Source organism: Coregonus clupeaformis, chromosome 27, assembly GCF_020615455.1.
Source record: "Coregonus clupeaformis isolate EN_2021a chromosome 27, ASM2061545v1, whole genome shotgun sequence".
NCBI classification, from domain to species: domain Eukaryota; kingdom Metazoa; phylum Chordata; class Actinopteri; order Salmoniformes; family Salmonidae; genus Coregonus; species Coregonus clupeaformis.
The window spans coordinates 25,202,320-25,228,106 of record NC_059218.1 but is presented as its reverse complement, the minus strand read 5'-3'; the positions used below and the strand labels follow the sequence as shown (position 1 = coordinate 25,228,106).

Below are 25,787 nucleotides of genomic sequence, written 5' to 3'. Positions count from 1 at the left end.
GTGAGCCTTCGAATGTAGCTGCTCTTACTGCAACTCTCACAATGTTGTAAAACTGCTGGACTAGACAAGTCCTAAGACCATAAAACTTTCCTTTAGATGTGACTCAGATAGGGAGAACACGTTGGCCTAGAACAGATCCTCTTTGCCATAGTTTGTTCTCAACAGAGATAACCAGTTTTATGTAAAGTTAAGTGATCACTTATATTTTTCCTCACAGTTGGAAGCATTAGGCTTACCTATGGCCAGTTGATACAATTGGTGGATTTCCAAACCCTTTCACCCCATTAATATTTATCATTTCAAATGTCCTGCAATGTTGCATTAACAAGCTTACACATCACAACACAAACATGACACTGTAAGAGTTTAGTAGTTTTGTGCCTGTTTTCCAACCTTTTCAATTGCGTTGTTACTTCATTCTTTTTTTCACACACATCTTGTACGCTCCAGTACACTTGACTAGTAGAGTAATTTTCATTGAGTAGAATTGTCTGTACAAGAATTGCATGGCAGAGTTGTCACCTTTCAACTGGGTAACATAATATCAAGGTTATTATCAACACCAATGAAGTGGAACGATAGGACCATGAGACATGACTGGTCAAAACCCAGGGCCCTAACTGGTCAGGAAACAATCTTGGCCCCAGGCATGGAGAATTAAGTGTATTTTCCCCAGTGATAGTCAATGAGTGTAGCAGACTAGCAAAGAAACTGATAACCAGCAGCTCTGCTTTTGAAGAGCACCAATAGAAGGAATGGTATGATTCACCAGCTTGTGATTTCAAATCAAATTTTATTTGTCACATGCGCCGAATACAACGGGTGGAGACTTTACAGTGAAATGCTTACTTACAAACCCTTCCCAACAATGCAGAGTTAAGAATAATAATAATAAAAAGAAAAGTAACACAAGAATAATAAAATACACAAGAATGGAGATCTATTCATGGACCATCACAAGACATGGATAAGCATTTGTCACTGATCTCCTGGTGAGAGGATACTTCTCTACCTGAATATAGGATCATGTTTATTAAGTTGTAGACAGAACTACACAATACTAAATCAAGTAATGTAACACTCCACAGATAAGTCACCAATCACAGCAAGTAGAAATAGCCACCTTATTTTCTTCTTTCAAGGAAAATGTAAGGAATCAATCTTTCCCTCTCCCTGATTATACTTTTAAGTTAGTCGCTCTGGATAAGAGCGTCTGCTAAATGACTTAAATGTAAATGTAAGTGAATGGCCAGTTGTTTTATTAGTTAACTTGCAGAGGAAGAGCAGATGAATATTGGTTTTGATGAAGGCATGCGCAGTTGTCTTCTAGTTCAGCTGGTTCCGGTCCCACTGAAATATTAGAGGACCAGAGCGTGACGAAAGTGGTCATTTAAGAGAAATTTCAAACAAAGCTGTATGTTTCTTAATGTATTTTTATTCAACAAATGACAAACTGAGATGAACAAAATAGTTGTTTTCTAGCAGCTAGAAGTTTAATGTATTTTTTTTGGGATGTTTGTTTTCTGTATTGGGGTCATTTTAATTTATAAATAAAATATTTGACTATTGCCTCACATATTGAATATATCACACCTGTACATTGTTTGAAATGTTTTAGAGAGCTAGTGCTTTAAGTTAGCAATTCTCAAGATGTCACACTCGGTAACATTAAATATACTGTATTTATACCTGGCTAAGAAAAACTGAATAGGAAAAAGTGGAACACAGCACAAAACATAGAAAACATTACAATCTCTTGCACATCACAGAAGAACATTGACCAATGAAAGTCATATGATTTGGAATATTGCATTATTGCTGTATAGGTAGTTGCTCCACAAATATGTAAATATTGATGACTACAAACCACCAGTTATGTCAATCGCTGAGCTCATTCCGCATGCTTTCACCCCATACCAAGCACAGAGATAAATAAGTACTATTGTATCAATTGAGGACTGTATACAGGTAACTAAGCTGAAACATTAGTATACATAGTATGTGGTGGTGGATATGTGTTGGCATAACCTAATCACTTAAACACAGAGAATGAACTGTCAGCTTTAGGCTCATTTACTTCACTTAGCAGGAACCATCTAAAGATTTCAACAGCTGAGTATGGATTCAAACTGTATAGTTCAGTGGTGGGGGTTCATAATCACTACATGTAAGGGACAGAAAAGGCCAAACCCCTATTCACTCCTCTTATCTAAGTGTCAACACACCACACAGGAACACTTGAGGAAAGATGCTCATATAGATGGAAGGAATGTTGTTGATTTGTATGAGAAAATCTCTAGTAGTCAAGCTCAGTCCTCTCACTCTCCCTCTTCGCCCTTCTCCCCTTCAGTGGCTGGAGAATCCTTGTCTGGGGAGGGTTGCTCCTCTCCTGGGGCTGTAGCGGTGCTGAGCTGGACTCTAAACTCCTGCCTGGCCTGCAGGTTAGACTCCAACAGTTCATGTAATTTGCCATTCAGGGAGTCGTTGCGTTCCTCCAGGTCATCCAGGCAGGAGTTGATCTGATCCAGCATAGTGTTGATGGCTGCATACTCTGCCAAACGAGAGAGATGTGAGAACAGAGACGATGTGCAAGTCCTAACAGACAAATATAGACACCCTTTTGACTTACCTATGTAGACAGCAGAGAATGAGAACACACACACACCCACCCACCCACACCCACCCACACCCACACCCACACCATGTATCCCTTAGTCACAGCTGAAGAGATGACGCTTCCAGATGGTGCATGACATTGACATCTGAAACATACCAGTATTACCTTCTTCGTTGAATTCATCTTCATCCTCAATGATGCCATCGTCACTTGGGATGTTAGGATCTCCATTTGGTCCAGACATATTGTTGCTTACGTATAATTAACTACACTAAAATGAATTAGGGTAGGATGCGTTAACTAGCTAGGCATTGCCCATACCATAGATAGTAGCTAACTTAACAACAGATGGTAGTTGACTTAAATTACTATGTTCATCACCAGAGCACTTGACATATAAGAGAGGGTTCTAATAGAAAATTCCGCTGAAAAACGAAAAAGTAAAAATGACTAAACCGTAATGCACAAATGTGATTTTTCTTGTCTGCTAGCTAACAACGACTAGTGTCTTTGGTTTAACTCTATCCTGTCACGCACTGTCAGCTGACTGATGACAACATTGAGAAATAAGCTGTCGTCACTAGTTACCACAGCCATAAAGTCATAAACCCCTCCCATTTATATGTAGCTTCTTAAAAAGTGATTTTAAACCTAACCTTAACCACCATGTTAACCTTATGCCTAACCCTAACCTTAAATTAAGACCAAAAAGCAAATGTTTGTTTTCATACATTTTTACGATATAGCCAATTTTGACTTTGTGGTTGTGGTAACTAGTGGAAACCGAAATAAGCTGTCAGAAATGATGCCTTGACGCAATGTCCAAACATTGCTTTACAAATACTTCCAACAAATCTACATCTACAATATATTCGTTCTTGTAATTATGAGTTAAAATCGTCTAATTGTGCATGTGTATCAGATTGGAACACAATATGAGGATCTAAACATTCACATCAGGCAGTTTTGTGGCCAGTTTCGTGATGTAGTTTATCTTGTGATTTATATTAGTATATTATATTTGGCAATTCCCCTCTATCATTCATTCCAACGTCAATGTTTAACTTTTCAGTGTTTAATTTGGTGAATTTTAATGTCAAATTTCTATTGATATCTATGCATTACAGACAGTTTTCTTTATTTTGTATTGAGTACTAGGTCCTATCTCAGACTGCTTCATACTGTAATGAACAATAGGTGGCGCCAAATTACTACACATCTGGAAGAAATACGCCAGGGTACCCACGTGGCTCGGACCCTGCATACATGACAGGGACAGTCAGCTAGAAGCTAAAATAAAATAACCTTATCTAGCTAGCCACTTAATTAATCGACCATGGAGGATCTACCTGCAGATATCAAAGCGTTCCTTCTGAATCATCCATTTCTTGAATTTACGGATGACAGTAGAAAGGTTAGTTAGAACCTTTTTATACAAAATATTGTATAAACTAGCCAGCAAACGTTAGCTAGCTAATAATAATAGGCTGCGCAGCTAGCTTGTCAGCTACTAGCTTCTGCTCTGTGAAATGGCTAGCTGTATATGTGAATGATGTGAGCAAGAAGACGTAAAAAATGACAGCGTTTTGTTTTACACCTCTTTTCAGATTAAATGCACACTCAATGGACATGATTTACCTTGCAACCTCAAAGAGCTCCAGAACTTCACGAAAGGGAAGAAATATCAGAAACTAAGTTCTACTGCAGAGTTCAGCTATAGTCAATATGAACCTCATGTTGTGCCCAGCTCGAAGCAACCGTAAGTATTCCCCAAGAGTCATACTTTCAGTAAGTGACCGGTTTAGTGATTGATGGGGAGTGGGGGTTGAGCGCATGCACCACAAAGGTGCATGATCTCTGGACAGAATCCATTGTACACCCAAATACAAGGAGGCTGAACACCCCTCCTCCCCCCTCCTCCAGGTCTGCCCAGAGGTTCTCTCACTGCTACCACCAATGCAACATGGTTACATGACTTGGGTGATTATCAGCAGCCTGTCTGCCTCAACCAGTTATTTTAATTGTTACTGACCAATTCTGTATGTCTGACCTACAGCAATCATCTCTTCTGCAAGTTAACACTCAGACACATCAATCGCCTGCCACACCAGGTCTTACGGCATGTCAATGGCAAGCGGTTCCAAAAAGCAAAGAAGAAATGTCAGTACTTTTCGCCACCCAAAATGTCCTTCCTCCTACCTACACTCAAATGTTGATGCTTCCTTTCCACTTAAAGTTTTAGAGGGTTTTCCATTTAGATTTTTGTTGGGAGAGGTAGAATAGAACTACCTGAAACATCACAGATGGTTGTTTTCACTGTTGTCAGTACAGTTTATGAATTGTCTAATCTCTCCCCTAGATGAAGAGTGTGTACAACAGGGGGTGGAGTACATTCCAGCGAGCCTCCGACAGAAGAAGCCCAGAGATAGAGGTGGGGAGGGGGAGAGGGGACGCAACACCCAGAGGGGGAATGGAGCGTGGGCTCCTGACTCCAGCAACGAGGGTGGCAGCGACTCAGAGGACAGCATGAGTGACCTGTACCCATGTTAGTACCTCAGTCATTGAATGTGTAAAACAGTCAATGGTGACAATGTCTGCTGTGGATGAGCAATAACCTGATATGTTGTACATTTTATTTATTTGATCAATCTCCTTCCTTTCTGGAAGGTGAAAACTGATTTCTTGCTTTTTCTTTCCCTACAGCCTCTTTATTTTCTCTGCAAAAGGAGACTGAGGAGGGTATGGAAGAGGGAAAAGAGGTTGACTTTAAAACGGATGACGATGAGGAGATGGAAGTTGATAAACAGGCGCCACAGAAACGCAAGAAGGTCAGACGGCTTAACTCTCACAGCACTGTCTTTACACCAATAGTGTTGAGCGGTCTTCCACACAAACAGGGCTGAATATGTGGTTGTTGAATTACTGAAATTAGTAACACAGCTCTCTTTGTATCCTCAACAGGTTCAGGCTGGTGGTTTCCAGAAGAAATCCAAGAATCATAACTGGAAAAGAAAAGGTTTAAAGACCAATGTGAAAGTAAAAAAAGTAAAATAAAGGTGAATATAAAATGCTGTGTTTCTCTATTCGTACTTTGAATTTGTCGAGTGCTGATAAGTAGATGCAAACATGATAAAAGTCTACTTCTAAAAGCTAATTAACGATTTGTAGATCCTATTTTGAGCATGAGTTGACAGATCAACACTAAATCTGTAATGTTCCACACAAAAGCATTTTCCAGTTATGGCATGGATTCTGCTAATGCCCAGAAGTAAATGTAGTCCTGTTAATCATCTCAACTACAGCATTTGATCATCATATAGCTCCAATTATGAAAACGTCCCAAACGTGCTAGAGTATTCATTTTACCATAGAAGAGATTATGGAAAAGTTTGATACAGTAACTGCCAGCTAAGGTATTTAAGAACTGGGTTGTATTCATTCCGCCGATTCTGTTGCAAAACATTTCTTAAACTAGCAAACGAAATGGAGAGGGACTTACCAGGGGTGTATTCATTCCGCTGATTCTGTTGCAAAATCTAAGCAAACAGAACAAAATGGAGGGAATTAGCTGAATTTGTCTAATAGAAACTCCAAACAGTTGCAAATCTGTCTCTGGACAGATGACATGGTACACCCAAACATGATTACAGGGCTTGTGTGATTATCAGCTGCCTGTCTGCCTCTAAACCAGTTATTTTAATTGTTACTGACATTTACATTTACATTTTAGTCATTTAGCAGACGCTCTTATTAGTTAGCACATACATTATTTTATCGAACCCACAACCCTGGCGTTGCAAACACCATGCTCTACCAACTGAGCTACATCCCCTGCCGGCCATTCCCTCCCCTACCCTGGACAACGCTGGGCCAATTGTGCGCCACCCCATGGGTCTCCCGGTCGCGGCCGGCTACGACAGAGCCTGGATTCGAACCAGGATCTCTAGTGGCACAGCTAGCCAATTATGCATGTCTGACTTACAGCAATCATCTCTTCTGCAAGTTAACATTCAGACACATCAATCGCCTGCCACACCACATCTTACGGCATGTCAATGTCAAGCGGTTGCAAAAACTGAAGAAGAAATGTCAGTACTTTGCCACCCACAATGTCCTTCCTACACTCAAATGTTGATTAGGCCTATACTGCCATTCATTCCAATTAGACTGGTTTGGATATCTCCATGACTAACATGGCTGCTATTTTCACCCCATTCTGGAACTTTGAGGATTTAGTTTTGTAACTAAAACAAGAGTTTATTTTGGACAAATTCAGGAGTGTACTCATTCAGCTGATTCTGTTGCGCAACGGAATGCTTTGCAACTGTTTGGAGCAATGATTACACCCCTGATGATTGATTGAGAGGAGAACTCATTAGAGATCCTATAAAAATAAAAGTAAGGCATGTGATATATCAGAAATTGTGTAGTAGAACTATTGTCAACCTTAAAGATGCACTATACAGAAATAGCTGCGCCATTTCCTGGTTGCTAAAATTCAAATAGTTCGCCTAGTAGAGTTTTTGTAACAAATCAAGCAAGTATAGTGTAGATAATCATTGTACCAGCTAAACCTCTGTGAAATATATTTTCCATAACCAAAAATATTGTATTTTCAGCTGTTTGAAGCTGGTGTACAAAACCGAAAGTAAAAGATGCTAAAATGAAACTTATAAACGGGAAGCATAGAACAGATCTACTGCTTCATGGACTTGTTTTCAATGATAATTACAGATCTATAGCTCACATTTGTTTTCTTGGAATTATTGCTATTATTTGATACAATATCAATAGTTGTTGAATTTACAACTTGTCCTATCATCAACTGATTTCAGCCAGTGTATGGCTGTGGATTGACTGCATAGTTTGAATGGAATGTTGGTATATTGGCAGTTCATTTGAAAAATTTATGGAATCATTCCTCTAAAACTGGCTGGCTAGCTAACAAACATACAGTGCAGATAAATTAAAATGCATTATTTTACACAATATCTTATCACAGCACTGGCAGGTTGACCAACTCCCTGACCAAAATGGCTGATCTTTATACCATCATAAAAGGTTCATGGGCATTCTAGTATTCTAATTCCTAATTCTTCGAGAGACCGTGCAATCGTGGGATCTGGTTGTTACTACAGGATCTTTGCTCTTTAGCTTCTGTCGGACAGAGTATGACGTAGGAGCAACTTTGCAGGACATCTCTACACATTTCCTATATCTTTGCAGATCATAATTTCGAATTAACAACAAAGCAACCCTTTTCAGATTCGATTGGGGTAGGTGTGCGTTCATTGTTCTTGCATATATGGTGTCAAATATGCATAGCTACGTTTTCAATGCATTTTTGTTTACCTTCTAGCTAGCTTGCCTGGCTGGTCTGTGCAACGTCAATATACAAATGGGTGAAGGACCACACAAAGAACACAGTTTAATGAAAATTGTATTCGCATACTGCCTAGTCTACTTTCTAAGTGATGTTTATATATATATATATTTTTAAGTATTCTGCCATTTCTTGATAAAATATTAGTGCTTTTGCTTTGCTGCGATGTACTAGCTCTCGAAGCCAGCAGTAGCTTATGACAGCTAGCTAGCTACTGACCAAGCTAGTGAGCTAAAACATTTTAAAAAATATGTGCAATGATGATTAACGTTGATGACCTATGTTGGGCTCATATGGCTATTTATTGTTACAGGGGAGCCAACAATATCAGCCCCACAAATGATCTCCTAAACTGAGAGCATTGGCAGGAGGCATCTTGGGGTCCTTGCTCTCCTCAACAGTTGTTAGCCATGACAACTTCCTCCCCAAGGTTCACGTGGTGTGACTGTGGCAAACACAAGATTCCTGTCAAAGACACCCATGAGCTGTGCCTTCACTGTCTGGGCATCCAACATGCCAATGAGGCTGTGCTGGAGTATGGCAAATGCCCCCAGTGCTCCAAGATGGACTGGAGCACCTGCATCAACCGCCTCACCAAAGTTCAGAAGATAATGCACCGTGAAAGCCAGCAGAGGACGCACAAGGCAGCACAGTCTGAAGTTCAGCCCAAGCCTGAGACCACCTCCGCTCCCATCAAGGAACCAAAACCGGAGGAAGACCCAGTCCCCACTCTGCCCCCACCTCGGCTCTCTACTACCACATCTGTCTATTCGTCCACCATGCCAGTGTTGTTCACCATTCTCTCCCCGCCCCCAGCACAGACAGGGCCCAATTCCAGCTTCCCAAAAGACACGTTCCTCACAACTTGCTATTCAGCAGTCAGCTGACTCCACCCCATCCATGAGCCAATCAGGTTCCCACATGCTGACTTCCAGCTCCCGCAAACGACACCATTTCTCATCATGCTGCTCCAAGCACTCCAAACGGAGCCGCAGTAGCCACCGGCGGAGGCGCTCTCCATCCTCCTCGTCTTCCTCCTCCTACTGGACCTCTGATGAAGATGGATTCTGCCCCTCGGGAAAGTGGAGGAGGTCTCAGAGGGAGTCGCGGCAGGCTGTCCGGTCAGAGAGGAGACATGGGGAGGTGGTTCAACAGAGACTAGAGGCCCAGCAACAGGCCATCCAGCTACAGTGGGCCATTCTGGAGAAGCGCATTGAGGCTCTGGAGAGGAAAGGTGCAGAAGCTGTTGTGTCGTTCCCCACTTCAGCCCAAACTATACATCTTCATGCCTCCATCCCTAAGGCATCCACCTGCTCTCAGGAAAGCGAGCAGAGAGACTTATCTGGCTCTGTCAGCAAGCAGCTGGTGACTGAATCTATCTCCCGTAACATTGTGAAGCAGGAAGAGGAGCCTTCCTCCATCACATCTGCCATGAGACCTCTCAGTGATGGAGATGGTGAAGGGGAGGATGCCTCTCTGTCAACTGTAGCCCCCTGTAGCTCAGTTGGTAGAGCATGGCGCTTGCAACGCCAGGGTTGTGGGTTCGTTTCCCACGGGGGGCCAGTATGAAAATGTATGGACACACTAACTGTAAGTCGCTCTGGATAAGAGCGTCTGCTAAATGACTAAAATTTAAAACTGATGGTCCTATCTCGAAACAGGACTTACTGGCAGCTAAGGAGCTTCAGAGCCTCATAGCACGAGCCGCCAAGTATCTTGTATCTTGGCATAGATTTCATCAGCACACCAACCAGCTCCAGCCCACCAGACCCTACCATGGTTCCATAGTTTGAGGACCTGGTCTAGAGCTCTTGGCCAAACCCTGCCAGCTTGAAGCCGTACAGGGAGCTGTTCTCCAAGATGTACAGGCTTCACGACTGCCAGTCTCCAGCCTACAACCAGATGCCTCAGGTCAACTGCTTTACAAGGAGGCGCCGATCTCGGCTGAGCGATGGTGTTTCCCTGAGACTCTAGTAGAGAGGATGTACCAGACTGCTGGCATGCTTGCCAAGATGGCCAACTACCTGCGCTACCTATCCGACTACCAGAGGAGGCTGCTGCTGGAGATCACTGAGGATCGTTCAGCACAGAGTTTTGTGGCGGTCCTCAATGAGCTGAAGGTCATTGGCCAGTTCACCCTCCAGCTGTCCTCCCACCAGGCTGAACTGTCTGGAAGGGTCCTGGCTTCTTCTGTAGCCATCAGAAGACAGGTCTGGATGGCCAAGAACAACTACACAGACTCTCTGAAAGCCACTGTGGCTGACCTTCCACTTGTGGTCAGTCACACCTTTGGGATCAGCTCAGCTTCAGGCTCTAGCTCGACTGGAATGTTGTGCAAACAGGAACCGTAGTAATGGCTACTTGTTACATGTGTAAAAAGTGTGAGAAGTATGAACTTTTACCTGTGCTAAATGGGTTGAGACCACTAAATGGTTCACTTCTAGATATGCAAATAGGGAAATATTCTCTATAGTCTTAGATAGAATGTTTACTTTATCAAGGAATTTTGCAACTGTTTTTGAACAAAGGTAGTGTAGTGTTTGTGCATTGACTGCCTGTTTGGTACATTTTTTAAAAACTTTTTCCGAGATTATATTGGAAAGTATGTTTCTTGTTCAACATGAGATTTAAGATATCATGCATTATTTTTCTGCCCACTTACTACTTCACTCTTCTCCAGAGATTCTGTGATTAAACAGTACCAATATTCAAAATAGTCCATATTTAGTAACTATAGAATAGTAAAATGTGATCTTATCCTCATAGAGCATGACAATAAAAATCAGTCTGTAACATGCCAATATTGAGTCACATTGAAGATGCTGCATGATACATTACAGTAGGCCATCGTATCTAATGTCAATTAGGAATGGTCTCAGCTAATTGAGCCTACTTGGGTTTACATGCAGACGGACTAACAAATACATTTCATAAAGTCATTTTGCATTACTGAGAACTGTTCTTTTGAAAGTGGGTAACTTTTCCTGGCGTGTGTTGTTGAAAGCTGATGGGTGCCTTGCTGTTGTCTTTGGTGTTTATCGGCGTAGTGGGATGCAGGGGGACTGTGCGATGGCACTGAGCAAACATGGCATAACGTCGAACCACCTGGATCAGTATACGTGGCACACAGCGGTCGGTAGAGCAACTACCGGGGCCATCATCGCAACGCGAAGCATTGTGGGGCAGAGGCGGCCTTCTCTTCATTGAGACCGGCAAGAATTGCTGAAGTAAATATCGGAGGCAGAGGACTTCTACATTAGCTAATTAATATTCCCTTGACTTATAGAACTAAGCCTCCGTTTCGTTAGACATGGGGCAGGAGGAGCTCATGAGTCGAGCCGAAGATGTGGCGGACCAGGTAGCTAACTTCGTTGTTTCACAGGCTAAAGTTAGCTAGCTAACGGCTTGCTAGGTTGCTAACTTTTCAGACTGATTCAGAGGAACAGCGGGTTCTAGCTAGGTAGCCACAGCTACTTGAGTTATTAATTTATAGCTTGCTAATATTACTTGCACAATTAGCTAGTTACACGCATTATTTGCTAGATAACGTTTGGTAGACATTGTTTGCCAACTATCAAACGTTAGCTAGCATGATGTAGTTAGCTAATAGCTAATTACTGCAGCAGAATAAATCCACAGATAATTGCAGTGCTTTCCCTTTTGTGCTTTCCCTAGCTACTTGTATTTAGGTAGCTCACTAGCATGCTACCTAGCCAGTGAATTTGGAAGCAATGATTCAAATTCATAATTCCCGGTTAACTAGTTAATGATGCAACTCTTGCCACACAGTAGCTGAGAATTCTCAACTCCACGATATATAGCTAGCTAACGTTACCGTCCTAACCACTTCACATCTCATTCTCAATGGAGTTGAATGGCGTTGGAGTTTTGGTGGAGTTGAGAATTCTCAGCTAGCCACACAGTAACACACTATAGTTGACTGTGTCTTTGCAAAGACCTGTGCAAATTCACTCCCCCACAGAGACACCACACTCAACTCTTATAATGAAGTGTGTGTGTAAGAACACAAAATAATAGTGTTGTGTAATGTACAAGACAGAGGCAGAAAATGTGAACATATGTTCTTGTATGCCCCTTTGGTAAGTCTAGCTTTTTGCCCTGTGGTTGAAATTGCAATCCCCTTGGAATTCTGATCTATAACTGGAACGTGTCAAGAACCCCATAGTTCAGGTTACAGAGCTGTTACCCAGTTTGAAGATTGGACTGGAAGTCATATTAATACAAGCCTATAGTGCTGTATTTCAGTCAATAGGAATTCACAATATTTCAAGACCGGGGCTATTTCCTCTCGTTCTATAGCCCAGCTCTATCCATGTGAGCTTTTATGTTTGCACAGTTTACATACCCTCAGGACAGACATTAAGTAAGGGTGTAACATAGGCCTGCTGCTTTATCGAAAACTGTCTTGAATAAACCCCAGCTGATACCAAATATTTAGTTCACCCCTAGCTGTAAAATAGCAGTTTGGAAATTTCACCTCTTAAATTGCTTTGCCATGAAACATGTCTTAAGGTAGGCCTGTCCTATACGTTAAAGGCACATTTTAACAAGACAGTGCTGAAAATTCCTCACTAATAAGCTGTAACAAACAGTTCTGATCTAATGTTGGCTACTCCACTAGGCTGTAGCAGCACCTTTTAGGTCCTCTCTGATTGGCCCATTTGTGTGCCTCTATGAATGACGTGGGAGTTGTTGAACTGTGATAGGCCACCTCGAACCAGGCAGTGCTGATGTGGACTGTGTGGTGGGAGGTGTTGTGGGATGGTGTCACGAACCGGCTCAAGTTCGTAACAAAAGGGAGACACGTGGAGACAAGTAGTACTCAAAGTATATATTTATTAATTAAAGTAAACTAAATCAAATAACAATGGTGTGTGTAATCAGTAATCAGTAGTGTACGTGAGTGTTTGCATGCATAAATGTAATATGGAAAAGTGTTGAAAAGTGCCAAAGCAAACAACCCAAAAAGGCCTCAAAAATATCACAACCAAGATCAAAGTAACTGCCTGGAGAGAGTCTCCCTAATGAATGTGGAAGAGGTCCATTTATCCTGGGACACACCCGGCCCAGGTGTTTCCCATGTAGCTGACGACCCTCCCAACTCCGCCCACCGGCATCCTAACAAGGAAACAAGAACAAAGAGAGAATACGGCAGACAGAGTGGGAGGGTCGTCACACCCCCCCCCATAAGACCGGGGACCAACAAGGACCCCGGACCAACGTACCAGCCCCTGCGTCCCAAACCGACAAATTGTACATGTTCACACCTCCACTTGCCCCACCCATCATCCTGCTCTCCAGACCTCAGCAACCTTTACACAGGAAGCAACCTTTAAGAGGAAAGAAGAACACAAGACTAGGAGGGGACAAACAGGAAAGATAGAACATGACAAAATCAAAAAATGGTCGGTCACATCAATATTCATGAACAGGGCGCACGTCACCCTGCCCAACCACCTTTCCAAGGTATACAACAGTCGCCTGAGCAAACTCACATTCAGCCAAATTCATCGTGAGGCGACCCGCAGCCAGACGTCCGAACAAGGCCTGAATACGGGACAGATGCTCCTCCCAAGCATCTGCATATATCACTACATCGTCCAGATAAACAGCGCAACCGGCCAGACCAGAGACAACCCTGTTCATAACTCGCTGAAAAGTGGCAGGCGCATTACGCAGTCCGAAACTCATAACCGAATACGAGTACAGACCAAAAGGTGTAATAAAGGCAGAGATTTCACGTGCCCTACTCATCAGTGGCACCTGCCAATACCCCCTTTAACAGGTCAAATTTGCTCACAAACGTAGCTGCGCCGACTTGACCAACGCAGTCCTCCATCCGAGGAAGAGGAAATGAATCCGGCCCAGTGACATCGTTTACCTTACGGTAGTCCGTACAAAATCTATTTGTTCCATCCGATTTACTGCCCAAGATACAGGGAGAAGCCCAACTGGAGAAAGAAGGATCTGCTATTTTACTCTCCAGCATGTACCTGACCTCAGCATCCAGACAACGCAGTTTCTCTGAAGAAACTCTATAGAACCGTTGACGAATTCTTAGAATGGGGTCAGCATCTCCAATGTCAATATCATGTTCTATTAAGTTTGTACGTGTAGGTGTATCCGAAAACAACCCTGGAAATCTCCGAATCAAACCAACCCTCTCTTTCCGCTCATCAACAGGTAGATGAGTAAGAAGGCTATCTACAATCTCCAGTGTCTCTGAATTTTTCAATCTACCCTGCAGTATGCAATCGTCAGGACCAGAAACATCTTCCTGCTCCTGCACAGACCTAGCATGACCAGAACTCAGGGAATAAACAATATCAGCCAAAAGAACAGCCTTACCGTCCTCTGTAGACTCCCCCTGTTCAGTCTCAGAGGAACGTGCATAATAGGGTTTTACCAAATTTACATGGCACAGTTGGTGTGCTTTCCTCCGTTCTGGAGTGGCAACTAGATAATTTTGCTCAGTGTACTGGCGCACCACTGTATATGAACCTTGAAACTTGGCTTGAAAAGGAGAACCAACAATTGGCAGCAGAGCCAGAACCTGCTCACCTGGACTACAGTGATGAGGCTCAGCTCGGCGATCATATATGCTCTTCATCCTGTCCTGTGAAGATGATAGCTCCTCTTTAGCCATTTCACCAGCGGCATACAAGCGTCGCCGAAAATCACCCACATATGATAACAGGGACTGAGGAGGCTCGGGGAGACTTCCAGTCATCCTGGAGAACAGATAAAAGCCCACGCACCCGATGTCCAAACACTAGGTCATTTGGGCTAAAACCCGTGCTCTCCTGTGAAACCTCCCTAGCAGCTAACAGTAACCAAGGCAACCCCTCCTCCCAATCCTTATCCATCTCAGTACAATAAGCTCTCAACAAAGACTTAAGTGTTTGATGGAAACGCTCCAGTGCTCCTTGACTTTGGGCATGATAAGCGCTAGACAAGTTGTGTTTAATATGGAGTTGTTGGAGAACCTGTCCAAAGAGATTAGAGGTGAAATTAGATCCTTGATCACTTTGAATGACCTTAGGGATTCCAACCAGTGAGAGAAACTGAGTCAAAGCTTTTAACACAGCCTTAGTCGTGATAGACCGGAGAGGGTAGGCAACAGGAAACCTAGTGGTCTGACACATCACAGTCAACAAATAATTACTACCCTTTCTAGAACGAGGCAGAGGACCAACACAGTCAATAATCAAATACTCAAAAGGTTTACTGAGTACAGGAATAGGGAACAGTGGTACCGGCTTAATAGCTTGATTAGGTTTACCCGTTAATTGACAGGTGTGACAAGTTTTGATGAAATCAAAAACATCCCTCTTTAATCTTGGCCAAAAAAAATGTCGTAATATGCGATTGTAGGTTTTTCTCACACCCATATGCCCAGCAACGTCGTTGTGAGAAGTTGTCAGCACCAACTCACGAAGCCTAACTGGTACCACAACCTGACTAATCGCCTCCCCAGAAAACAACTACCATGAGACATCCACTTCCTCATCAGGACCTCCTCTTGGAGAAAATAGCCCTGTGCGACATCTCCCAACTGTTCTACAGGCACAATTTGGTCCCGCAACTCTTCTAATGTAGGGTCAGCCCGTTGCGCCTCGATTAAATCGGAGCGGGATACGGATAACGGGATAACAGGGAAAACAGTAACAGACTTCTTTATGGTATTCTCGTTAGCCAGTTCCGTGACCAAGTCATCAGGGATCATAGAACGCGTCACTGCACACGCAGAAAACACCTCTGGGAAATTCTCGCACTCTCATCAGGAATCCCTACAATTGAAGGCTTAGTAGAAACCGCTAAAGATGGAAACACGATAGGCCACACACGCTCCCCAGCCAAGTTATTTCCAAGGATCACGTCAACACCCTCAATAGGCAATGAAGGACGCACCCCCACAACAACCTCACCTTTCACCAGTCCACAATCCAACATCAGTTTATGCAATGGAACTGACAGAGTGTTCAAACCTATTCCCCTAATTAGAACACTATTCCCCGAATCAGTCTCCGCAGAGAAGGGTAACACAGATTCCAACACAAATGATTCAGAGGCACCTGTATCTCTTAGGATCTTTACTGGCACTAGGTTCTTACTTCCTACCATAGACACAAAACCCTCCGTAACAAAAGGTAAATAGTCGGGATCAATATAGCCCTTCACATGGCTCTGGGCATGAGACAATGCGTCAGGAGTGAACTGATGTGGAACAGGCGCTGCTAACGCTATAGGCCTCGATTTACCATAAGCACCTGTACTGAATTTACCCCTAGACCTAAGAATCGGACATTCATTTTTCCAATGACCTAATTCTCGACAGTAGTGACACTCTTGACCAAAGTCAGTTTTACCACGGGTATCAGGCTCAACCCCATTTGAATGAAACTCTGCCCGGGAACCGAAGTATCTCGGCGAGCGAGGCCCAAATCTCTGCAAACACCCCCACTCACTCCGAATACGGGGTTCTGCAAAAAAATTTGTGTGAGTCAACACATATTCATCTGCCAAAACCGCAGCTTCAGCGACAGTCTTTATTTTTCGTTCGTTAATGTACGTCGCTATAAGATCAGGGATTGTGTCCTTAAATTGTTCTAACATAATCAGATCACACAACCCTTGGAAAGTCATAACTGCAGAGGCGGAACACCAGCGATTGAACTGTGAAGATAATATTCGCGCAAACTCAACATGAGTCTGCTGATCATCCCCTTTTTAAAGTTCTAAATCGTTGGCGGTAAGCCTCAGGGACCAATTCATAACTCTGTAACACAGCCGTTTTAACCTTCTCATAACTAACACTGTCTGCTACACTAAGAGCTGAATATGCTTCTTGCGCTTTGCCAGTCAGCACACACTGCAACATCAAAGTGCGATCAGAATCAGGCCAACTCCTAGCGTCAGCAACACGCTCAAACAACGAAAAGAATGTCTCCGGGTCCTTTTCATTAAACTGGGGCAACAACCGTAAATTCCCAACAATATCAAATGTGTCTGGATTACGACCAAAAGAGGAACGACCCCTAGGTAACTCTGGGTCACCTTCCCAGAGCAAACTCTCCCCTGAGAGCTTTCCTTCCCTAACCAACTCTAGTCGCTCTTGTTGCAGCTTGATTTTAGCACGCTCCATATCCTGTTTAAATTCCAATTTTTTTTTTATTTTATTTCACCTTTATTTAACCAGGTAAACCAGTTGAGAACAAGTTCTCATTTACAACTGCGACCTGGCCAAGATAAAGCATAGCAGTGCGATAAATCAACAACACAGAGTTACATATGGGGTAAAACAAAACAAAAATCAAAAAAATACAACAGAAATACAATTAATATACAGTGTGCAAATTTAGCAAGTTATGGAGGTAAGGCAATAAAATAGGCTATAGTGCAAAATAATTACAATTTAGTATTAACACTGGAATGATGTGCAAGAGATGATGTGCAAATAGAGATACTGGGGTACAGATGAGCAAAATAAATAACAATATAGGGATGAGGTAGTTGGGCGGGCTAATTTCAGATGGGCTGTGTACAGGTGCAGTGATCGGTAAGGTGCTCTGACAACTGATGCCTAAAGTTAGTGAGGGAGATAAGCGTCTCCAGCTTCAGAGATTTTTGCAGTTTGTTCCAGTCATTGGCAGCAGAGAACTGGAAGGAATTGCGGCCAAAGGAGGTGTTGGCTTTGGGGATGACCAGTGAGATATACCCGCTGGAGCACAGACTACGGGTGGGTGTTGCTATGGTGACCAATGAGCTAAGATAAGGCGGGGATTTGCCTAGCAGTGATTTATAGATGGCCTGGAGCCAGTGGGTTTGGCGACGAATATGTAGTGAGGACCAGCCAACAAGAGCGTACAGGTCACAGTGGTGGGTATTATATGGGGCTTTGGAGACAAAACGGATGGCACTGTGATAGACAACATCCAATTTGCTGAGTAGAGTGTTGGAGGCTATTTTGTAAATGACATCGCCGAAGTCAAGGATCGGTAGGATAGTCAGTTTTACAAGGGCATGTTTGGCAGCATGAGTGAAGGAGGCTTTGTTGCGAAATAGGAAACCGATTCTAGATTTAACTTTGGATTGGAGATTCTTAATGTGAGTCTGGAAGGAGAGTTTACAGTCTAACCAGACACCTAGATATTTGTAGTTGTCCACGTACTCTAGGTCAGACCCGTCTAGAGTAGTGATTCTAGTCGGGTGGGCGGGTGCAAGCAGCGTTCGGTTGAAGAGCATGCATTTTGTTTTACTAGTGTTTAAGAGCAGTTGGAGGCTACTGAAGGAGTGTTGTATGGAATTGAAGCTCGTTTGGAGGTTTGTTAACACAGTGTCCAATGAAGGGCCAGATGTATACAAAATGGTGTCGTCTGCGTAGAGGTGGATCTGAGAGTCACCAGCAGCAAGAGCGACGTCATTGATATACACAGAGAAAAGAGTTGGCCCAAGAATTGAACCCTGTGGCACCCCCATAGAGACTGCCATAGGTCCAGACAACAGGCCCACCGATTTGACACATTGAACTCTATCTGAGAAGTAGTTGGTGAACCAGGCGAGGCAGTCATTAGAGAAACCAAGGCTATTTAGTCTGCCAATAAGAATGCGGTGGTTGACAGAGTCGAAAGCCTTGGCCAGGTCAATGAAAACGGCTGCACAGTACTTACACGATCATGCTCCATTTTAGCTTGTTCATGCTCCAGCTGTAACAGAAGCAGTTCCTTCTGCTGTTCAAAAAGAAGACTACTATGACTAACCGATGGAGCGGTCATTGTAACATATCGGGGAGACAACGTGTCCTCAGCAGAGGCTGCCCCAGTGGTAACATCCAGAATACCACTCTCCATCAAATTGGCCTTCAATATTAACCTAATAGAATTTTTTAGACGTTTATCACTAATTTCAACCTTGTAGTGTTCAGCAACCTTCAACAGCTGTTCTTTAGTACATAATTCTAACAATTCTTCTGATGGAAAGCGAATGAACTCGTCTACATTAGACGCCATAATCAGGGAAAAAAAATAAATAAATATATATATATCATAATAATCTTTCTCAACCCCTCTGCTGAGCACACCAGACACAAGAGAAATACAATCACACCGAGCACCACAGAAAAGAGCTGGGATATGGAGCTTCCCCAAAACCTACAATAACTCAACCCTAGTCTTCGTGCAGATTTGCGGTGGGTAATTACGCACTGTAGCCCGCTGGCAAGGAATTAAACCCCAGCACGCTGGTAGATTTCCCCAAGCCACGGATGTGCCCCGAGACAACTGCTCAGTCCACTGACACCACACAAAAATAACAAACATTTAACCATGCCCAACGTATCCCAAAACAAAACACGTCACTAAGCCTATCAGGGGAAAAAAGCTATAGCTCCGGGTAGCAAATGTCACTACCCTACCCAATCTCCCACTGAGGTACACAGCCGATTGTACTCACCTCAGACCGATGTCCCAACAGCGAGTAGAGCAAGAGTTTCCAGGCTGGGCAGGGACTGGAAACTAACCAATGTACTCTCTCCAACGCAGTACAAAACCCAAAGGCAACCAATACTGGCCTATCAAACTCAAACAAACTAACAAAATTTACAAAGAAAAACCCTACAGAATTGGACATTAACTCCACGTTCTCCCAAACACAACCAGTTCAAAATCCCGGACGAGCCCCCACTTGTCACGAACCGGCTCAAGTTCGTAACAAAAGGGAGACACGTGGAGACAAGTAGTACTCAAAGTATATATTTATTAATTAAAGTAAACTAAATCAAATAACAATGGTGTGTGTAATCAGTAGTGTACGTGAGTGTTTGCATGCATAAATGTAATATGGAAAAGTGTTGAAAAGTGCCAAAGCAAACAACCCAAAAAGGCCTCAAAAATATCACAACCAAGATCAAAGTAACTGCCTGGAGAGAGTCTCCCTAATGAATGTGGAAGAGGTCCATTTATCCTGGGACACACCCGGCCCAGGTGTTTCCCATGTAGCTGACGACCCTCCCAACTCCGCCCACCGGCATCCTAACAAGGAAACAAGAACAAAGAGAGAATACGGCAGACAGAGTGGGAGGGTCGTCACAATGGTTACTGTTCTTCTGCTGTACTTTAGTAGGTAGACGATGATCAGTTCCAATGTATTGGAGCGAAGCCAACATATGGAGGTTTAGTGAATGTAGGGCAGTTGGTTAAAGTAAGTGAGTAGGGATTGATTTCACACACACGGTAATCGCAGGTGCTAATAACCTGAAACAGGAGGTATTTCCATTATGCAGAATTGAAAGAATCTGCAGATGTTTGTAACCTAGTACTGTAGTACTTTGAGACTGACCAAAAGCAGGGTGCTTTTCTATGAGAGCCTGTATTTGTCCAACTTGCCATTTAAATATCCCATCTTCTAGGGCCTCCCGAGTGGCGCAGCGGTCTAAGGCACTGCATCGCAGTGCTAGAGGCGTCACTACAACCGGCCGTGATCGGGAGTCCCATAGGGCAGCGCACAATTTGCCCAGCGTCGTCCGGGTTAGGGGAGGGTTTGGCCGGGGGCCTTTACTTGGCTCATCGCGCTCTAGCGACTCCTTGTGGCGGGCCGGTCGCCTGCAGGCTGACCTCAGTCATCAGGGTGAACAGTGTTTCCTCCAACACATCAGTGCAGCGGGCAGGTGTTAAGAAGCGTGGTTTGGCGGGTCATATTTCGGAGGACGCATGACTCGACCTTCGCCTCCCGAGTCCGTTGGGGGGTTGCAGCGATGAGACAAGATCGAAATTGGGGAGGAAAGGGGGGTACAAAAATATATATTACCTCATTCCCTACTGCAATGCCACCAGCTGGCCTACTCTCTGTCTCTTCTCCCAAATTGCTTCTGGAATGACCTTTCATTTAATATCCTGTAGGTTTTCAGTATATTTATTTAAAGGTCCTCATTCACCCTCTTTTACTGTCAATGCTAGTGTCTTCTGAAATGTAATTGTACTGTATGCCAAATGTAGGCCTAAATGTCCCTTTCCCCTCTCTCTCCCAGTTCTTGCGGGTTACGAAGCAGTACCTGCCTCACCTGGCTCGGCTGTGTCTAATCAGCACCTTCCTGGAGGACGGCATCCGCATGTGGTTCCAGTGGAACGAGCAGAGGGACTACATTGAGGGGACGTGGGGCTGTGGCTACTTCCTGGCCACCTGCTTTGTGCTGCTTAACCTCACAGGACAGCTTGGTGAGCAAGGCTGGGATCATTAGCCTGTTTGTTTCATCAATATAAACATAAAACAATCTGCATGGGTCCAGATAGGGTCCATGCATGGATTGAAAAAGCCTGTTCAGTAGAGAGTCAATCTGGGTTTGTGCCAAAGCCACATGATTTGATCATTCATTCACTATCGACTAATTTGAGTGGTTAGTGTGGTGTGGACCTAAGACCGTAGAATGATGACCCCATGCTGTCTTTGAAGGCTGGGGAAAGATACAGGAGTTGTAATAAGTGGGAATGCCACCCCTTTTGGGGAAGATGGGGTACAGTTGTGCCGGTTCAATTGGACGAGTTTCTGCAATCCTAACCTTCTGTTATTTTATTCACTCCAACAGGTGGCTGTGTCCTTATCCTCAGTAGAAATTTTGTACAGTATGCCTGCTTTGGATTATTTGGAATCATAGCTCTACAGGTAAGGAAATATCTAATCTATTGGCATTGCATTTCATGTACCTTTCTGTGATTTTTGGCTGACAACTGAAATGGCTGACAGCCGGACACTGGCTATGTTCATGAATTTCTGGCTGTGTAATATTTCGTGCTGAATTTCTTATACTTTATTTTTTCCAGACGGTTGCGTACAGTATTTTATGGGATATAAAATTTCTGATGAGGTAGGTCTCTTCCAATAAGTTTATGAATAATATTTGTACATATTAAATTGAAAATATGCAATTGACTTTAGTCTGTTTTACATGACCAATTATATTAGTTGTTTTTAAGTGTCTTAAAACCTTAGGTACATTTTCCACTGTCCGTCTGTCCCATTAATTTTATACCCCTATACATTGAACCAGTGTTGTAGTTGAGTCACTAAACCTTGAGGTTGAATCCCAAGTCCCCTATGCTCGAGTCCGAGTCGCGTCATTAGCCCCTATGGCTGAAGTCCGAGTCACCAATGGTCGAGTCACGAGTCCATCAATTTATAGTAGGTCTTATGCAATTGTGTCTAGTAACCACCAGATGACCACTCCCTCATATATTTGTTGCTATTCATCACTAGCTCACAAGTTCTACTCAATACCTGTGTGTCACTACTTATTTACTACATCAATTAATGGTAAGTCAGGCTTTCAGATACCTTTTTTTTTTTTTATCGGCCACTGATAGTGTAGATTTTTTATTGCAAAGTGAAACCTAAAAGGAGGCTTATCAGAACCTGGCTATGGGATGCAGGGGGGAAAGTGGGAGGGTAGAGCGAGGCAACAAATTCAAAGATGGACTACTTTTCTATACTCAAGGCCAGTTAGAGACAAATGGCTAGACTGTTATTTTACTATTAAAGTCAATACTAGAGTTTTCAATTTTGTAAAGCAGTTTGTGTTTCTTAACCAGGCAAAGCTAAATAGTAGACTGGTGGTTACGGGGAAGCAAGAGAGTCGCTTGTGCGATGTGTAGCCTATGATCGGAGCAGAGTCCGCCTGCCCACAATCATCGCTTGCTCTCCCGCAGCTCACCAGCTGATGTAGGCCGGGTGTGGCGCTTCCTTCCCACTGCTACAGAACAGAACCCTCGCTGCTGTGCGCACCCAGTGCTGCTAATATTCTGCTTATCATAGTAGCCTATTCAGTCCAAGTGCAAATACGAGTCACAAGTCATGAAAATTAGGACTCGAGTCGGACTCGAGTACTGCAACACTGCATTGAACTAAGTATGGATCTTACTTCCCCTCTTCTCCTACACAATGTCGTCTCCTCACCTCCCCCCTCCCCCTCCCCTCCTCTCTCAGGAACCTTGCTCTTGGCGGTGGACTCCTGCTATTACTAGCGGAGTCACGTTCAGAAGGGAAGAGCATGTTCGCTGGCGTCCCCTCGATGGGGGAGAGCTCACCAAAGCAGTACATGCAGCTGGGAGGGAGAGTCCTGTTGGTGCTCATGTTCATGACCTTGCTGCACTTTGACCCTAGCTTCTTCTCGGTGAGTAGCCCACCACCCTGCCTCTATGGTGCCACTCAGGAGGGACTACAGTTAGAGGGGAATAAGCTGTGTAATGCATTTTCTCATGTAAATATGCGGAGATCAAGCTGAGTTTGCATGTGGGGTGTTGACAGTTTTTGTTAAGATTACGCACAATCATGTTAGTATTGTATGGTATTTAGAGATTTGACGGCCTAAGTGCTTCATTCGATTAGACAGGTTCTGGTGCAACAGTTGTACAGTAGCATTGGTGGTTCAGTCTGCAGTCTGAATCCTGACCCATGTGTCCCTCTCCACTCCCCCAGATCCTCCAGAACATGGTGGGCACGGCTCTCATCATCCTGGTGGCCGTTGGCTTCAAGACCAAGCTGGCCGCCCTGACCCTGGTAATATGGCTGCTGGCCATCAACGTCTACTTCAACGCCTTTTGGACGGTGCCCGCCTACAAGCCCATGCACGATTTCCTCAAGTACGACTTCTTCCAGACCACGTCCGTCATCGGAGGGCTGCTGTTGGTCGTAGCACTGGGGCCCGGCGGGGTGTCCATGGACGAGAAGAAGAAGGAGTGGTAGGGAGAGAGAGATACACAAACACCTCTAACCCCAGGACACACAAGGACCCCCAGGGTACACGTCATTATTCTGACCATCCACAGCAACCTCTCCCTCCACTATTCTCTGTCTCGTCCTTTCTTTTCTTTTTTCACATTTTGTTTTCCAGCTGCTGTTTTGTTTTTGAGGTCAATATGGTCGGTACTGAATTATTTTATACACCTATTTATGTCCCCTTATTTTGGTGCCAAGAAAAAGTCAGATTTTGATTAAACTGTGTCAAAGTGCAAAGTAACTCATTCATGAGTGATGGGTGGATAAAAAACATATCTTGGTTCTGTGTTGCAGAGGTATGAATATCACAATGTATTTATGGATGTTACCATAACCTTTCAGAAGAAGAAAAAAACAATTTTTTGTGAACAAGCAAAATGGTGAGTAGGTGTATCAGTTTGGTTGCCAATGAAGACGCTAATCTTTCCCTGCTTGTGTTGGATGTTGGACCATCTGTGACTTGCTCATTATATCAATCCTGAGACCTCAGGTACTGAATACGATACGATTCTCCCTCACTCTCTAGGTTGCCATCTTCCCCGCTTTTCAGAAGCCCCAGGCCTCATCCTTACACACATCCAGTCCCATGGCTGTGACTAATGGATTGTATATTGAGATGAGTTGCGGGGGACGTGTGCATTGTATACTACTATTCAAAATGTTTGATTTGAAGTTGTGCTTGATTGAATATTGAAACAATTGTTAGCACCAGAACTCTTTTTGGGCACTTTGTACTGTACATCTAGGGCAAATGCCTAACTAGTAACTGTATTTTAACAGGGCAGTAGGGGGAGCTCGACATTTATGAAACGCCATATTCTACAATCTAAAGAAGCAAGCAGAACTGGACAGAGTCTGCGATCACCCTGACTTTTTCTTTGCTCAGTGTTTTTGCTCTATACTGAATAAGAAAATAAAAATCTTCAGATTATTGATTTTCAGAAGTTTATATTGTATTTTTGATTATTTGTTTTTCAGAGATCATGGCAAATTGCAAGAAAGCATCTGCTTGCTCTGTCATGTTGACGTCAAAATTGGTATTTTATCGTGTTATCATTCCAATGGATGTATTACTGTTATTCTTGATGTATTCATCTTTGGCTAAACTCACAACCAGGGTGGGACTTCTTCCCCTTCTGACTCATCACACCCATTCAACACACCCCTCGAAAGGTGGTCGAGTTTTGATTGGCTGTTGGTTGACCCGAATTTTGCAATCACTGCTGCCCTGCAGCAGTCTGTGAGTAACACTAGCCTGTCACTAAAACCAATACTATTGCCATCTACTGGCTGTGTTTAATCCCCACCACATACATGTGAACTTTTCCTTTCCTTTTCTACCTCCCTTTCCTCTCCTCCATCCCTATCTCACTTTCCTTATCTCCTTTCCTAGTTCCTTTCCACCTTTCTTAGCTCCTTTTCCTTGCTTCCTCGTTAATTTTCTTTCCTCTAAAGGGAGTAAAGGAATAAGGAAAGGAACCTAGGAAGGGCATGAGGAATGGAGATAGGGAAGTAGGGAATGAAATGAAATTAAGCTTGTAAAGGAGAAAAAGAAAGGGAACAAGGAAGGGAATCTAGGAAAGGAGTTCGCATGTACAGGTAAAAGTCAGTAAATTAGAATATTTTGAAAAACTTGATTTATTTCAGTAATTGCATTCAAAAGGTGTAACTTGTACATTATATTTATTCATTGCACACAGACTGATGCATTCAAATGTTTATTTCATTTAATTTTGATGATTTGAAGTGGCAACAAATGAAAATCCAAAATTCCGTGTGTCACAAAATTAGAATATTGTGTAAGGGTTACATTTTGAAGACACCTGGTGCCACAAACTAATCAGCTGATTAACTCAAAACACCTGCAAAGGGCTTTAAATGGTCTCTCAGTCCAGTTCTGAAGCCTACACAAACATGGGGAAGACTTCAGATTTGACAGCTGTCCAAAAGGCGACCATCGACACATTGCACAAGGAGGGAAAGACACAAAAGGTTATTGCA

The 25,787-nt window shown here is 43.4% G+C and overlaps 4 protein-coding genes across 6 annotated transcripts; 3 read left to right on the top strand and 1 right to left on the bottom strand.

Moving 5' to 3' along the window:
* Positions 1-1,417: 1,417 nt before the first annotated feature.
* On the bottom strand, positions 1,418-3,170 carry LOC121541674 (bublin coiled-coil protein-like). 2 transcript variants are annotated; one of them, XM_041850880.2, is made up of 2 exons: positions 2,774-3,170; positions 1,418-2,551 (listed from the first exon to the last, which is right to left on the bottom strand). In XM_041850880.2, the coding sequence occupies exons 1-2, from the start codon at positions 2,859-2,861 to the stop codon at positions 2,319-2,321; spliced, it is 321 nt and encodes a 106-aa protein (XP_041706814.1). In that variant the 5' UTR covers positions 2,862-3,170; the 3' UTR covers positions 1,418-2,318. The 2 variants fall into 2 exon arrangements, with proteins under 2 accessions (XP_041706814.1, XP_041706815.1); XM_041850881.2 differs by having other exon boundaries at positions 2,783-3,163.
* Positions 3,171-3,845: 675 nt separating this feature from the next.
* On the top strand, positions 3,846-5,688 carry LOC121541170 (surfeit locus protein 2). The gene is made up of 6 exons (XM_041850149.2): positions 3,846-4,031; positions 4,225-4,376; positions 4,674-4,777; positions 4,977-5,162; positions 5,321-5,445; positions 5,579-5,688. The coding sequence occupies exons 1-6, from the start codon at positions 3,954-3,956 to the stop codon at positions 5,669-5,671; spliced, it is 738 nt and encodes a 245-aa protein (XP_041706083.1). The 5' UTR covers positions 3,846-3,953; the 3' UTR covers positions 5,672-5,688.
* Positions 5,689-7,665: 1,977 nt separating this feature from the next.
* LOC121541672 lies at positions 7,666-9,569 on the top strand. 2 transcript variants are annotated; one of them, XM_041850877.1, is made up of 2 exons: positions 7,666-7,893; positions 8,314-9,569. In XM_041850877.1, exon 2 carries the CDS (start codon positions 8,901-8,903, stop codon positions 9,567-9,569), a length of 669 nt encoding a protein of 222 aa, XP_041706811.1. In that variant the 5' UTR covers positions 7,666-7,893; positions 8,314-8,900. The 2 variants fall into 2 exon arrangements, with proteins under 2 accessions (XP_041706811.1, XP_045064027.1); XM_045208092.1 differs by having other exon boundaries at positions 8,314-9,565.
* Positions 9,570-11,174: 1,605 nt separating this feature from the next.
* LOC121541671 (surfeit locus protein 4) lies at positions 11,175-24,717 on the top strand. Its single transcript, XM_041850876.1, has 6 exons — positions 11,175-11,358; positions 21,046-21,232; positions 21,601-21,677; positions 21,836-21,879; positions 22,995-23,181; positions 23,487-24,717. Exons 1-6 carry the CDS (start codon positions 11,311-11,313, stop codon positions 23,751-23,753), a joined length of 810 nt encoding a protein of 269 aa, XP_041706810.1. The 5' UTR covers positions 11,175-11,310; the 3' UTR covers positions 23,754-24,717.
* Positions 24,718-25,787: the final 1,070 nt, after the last annotated feature.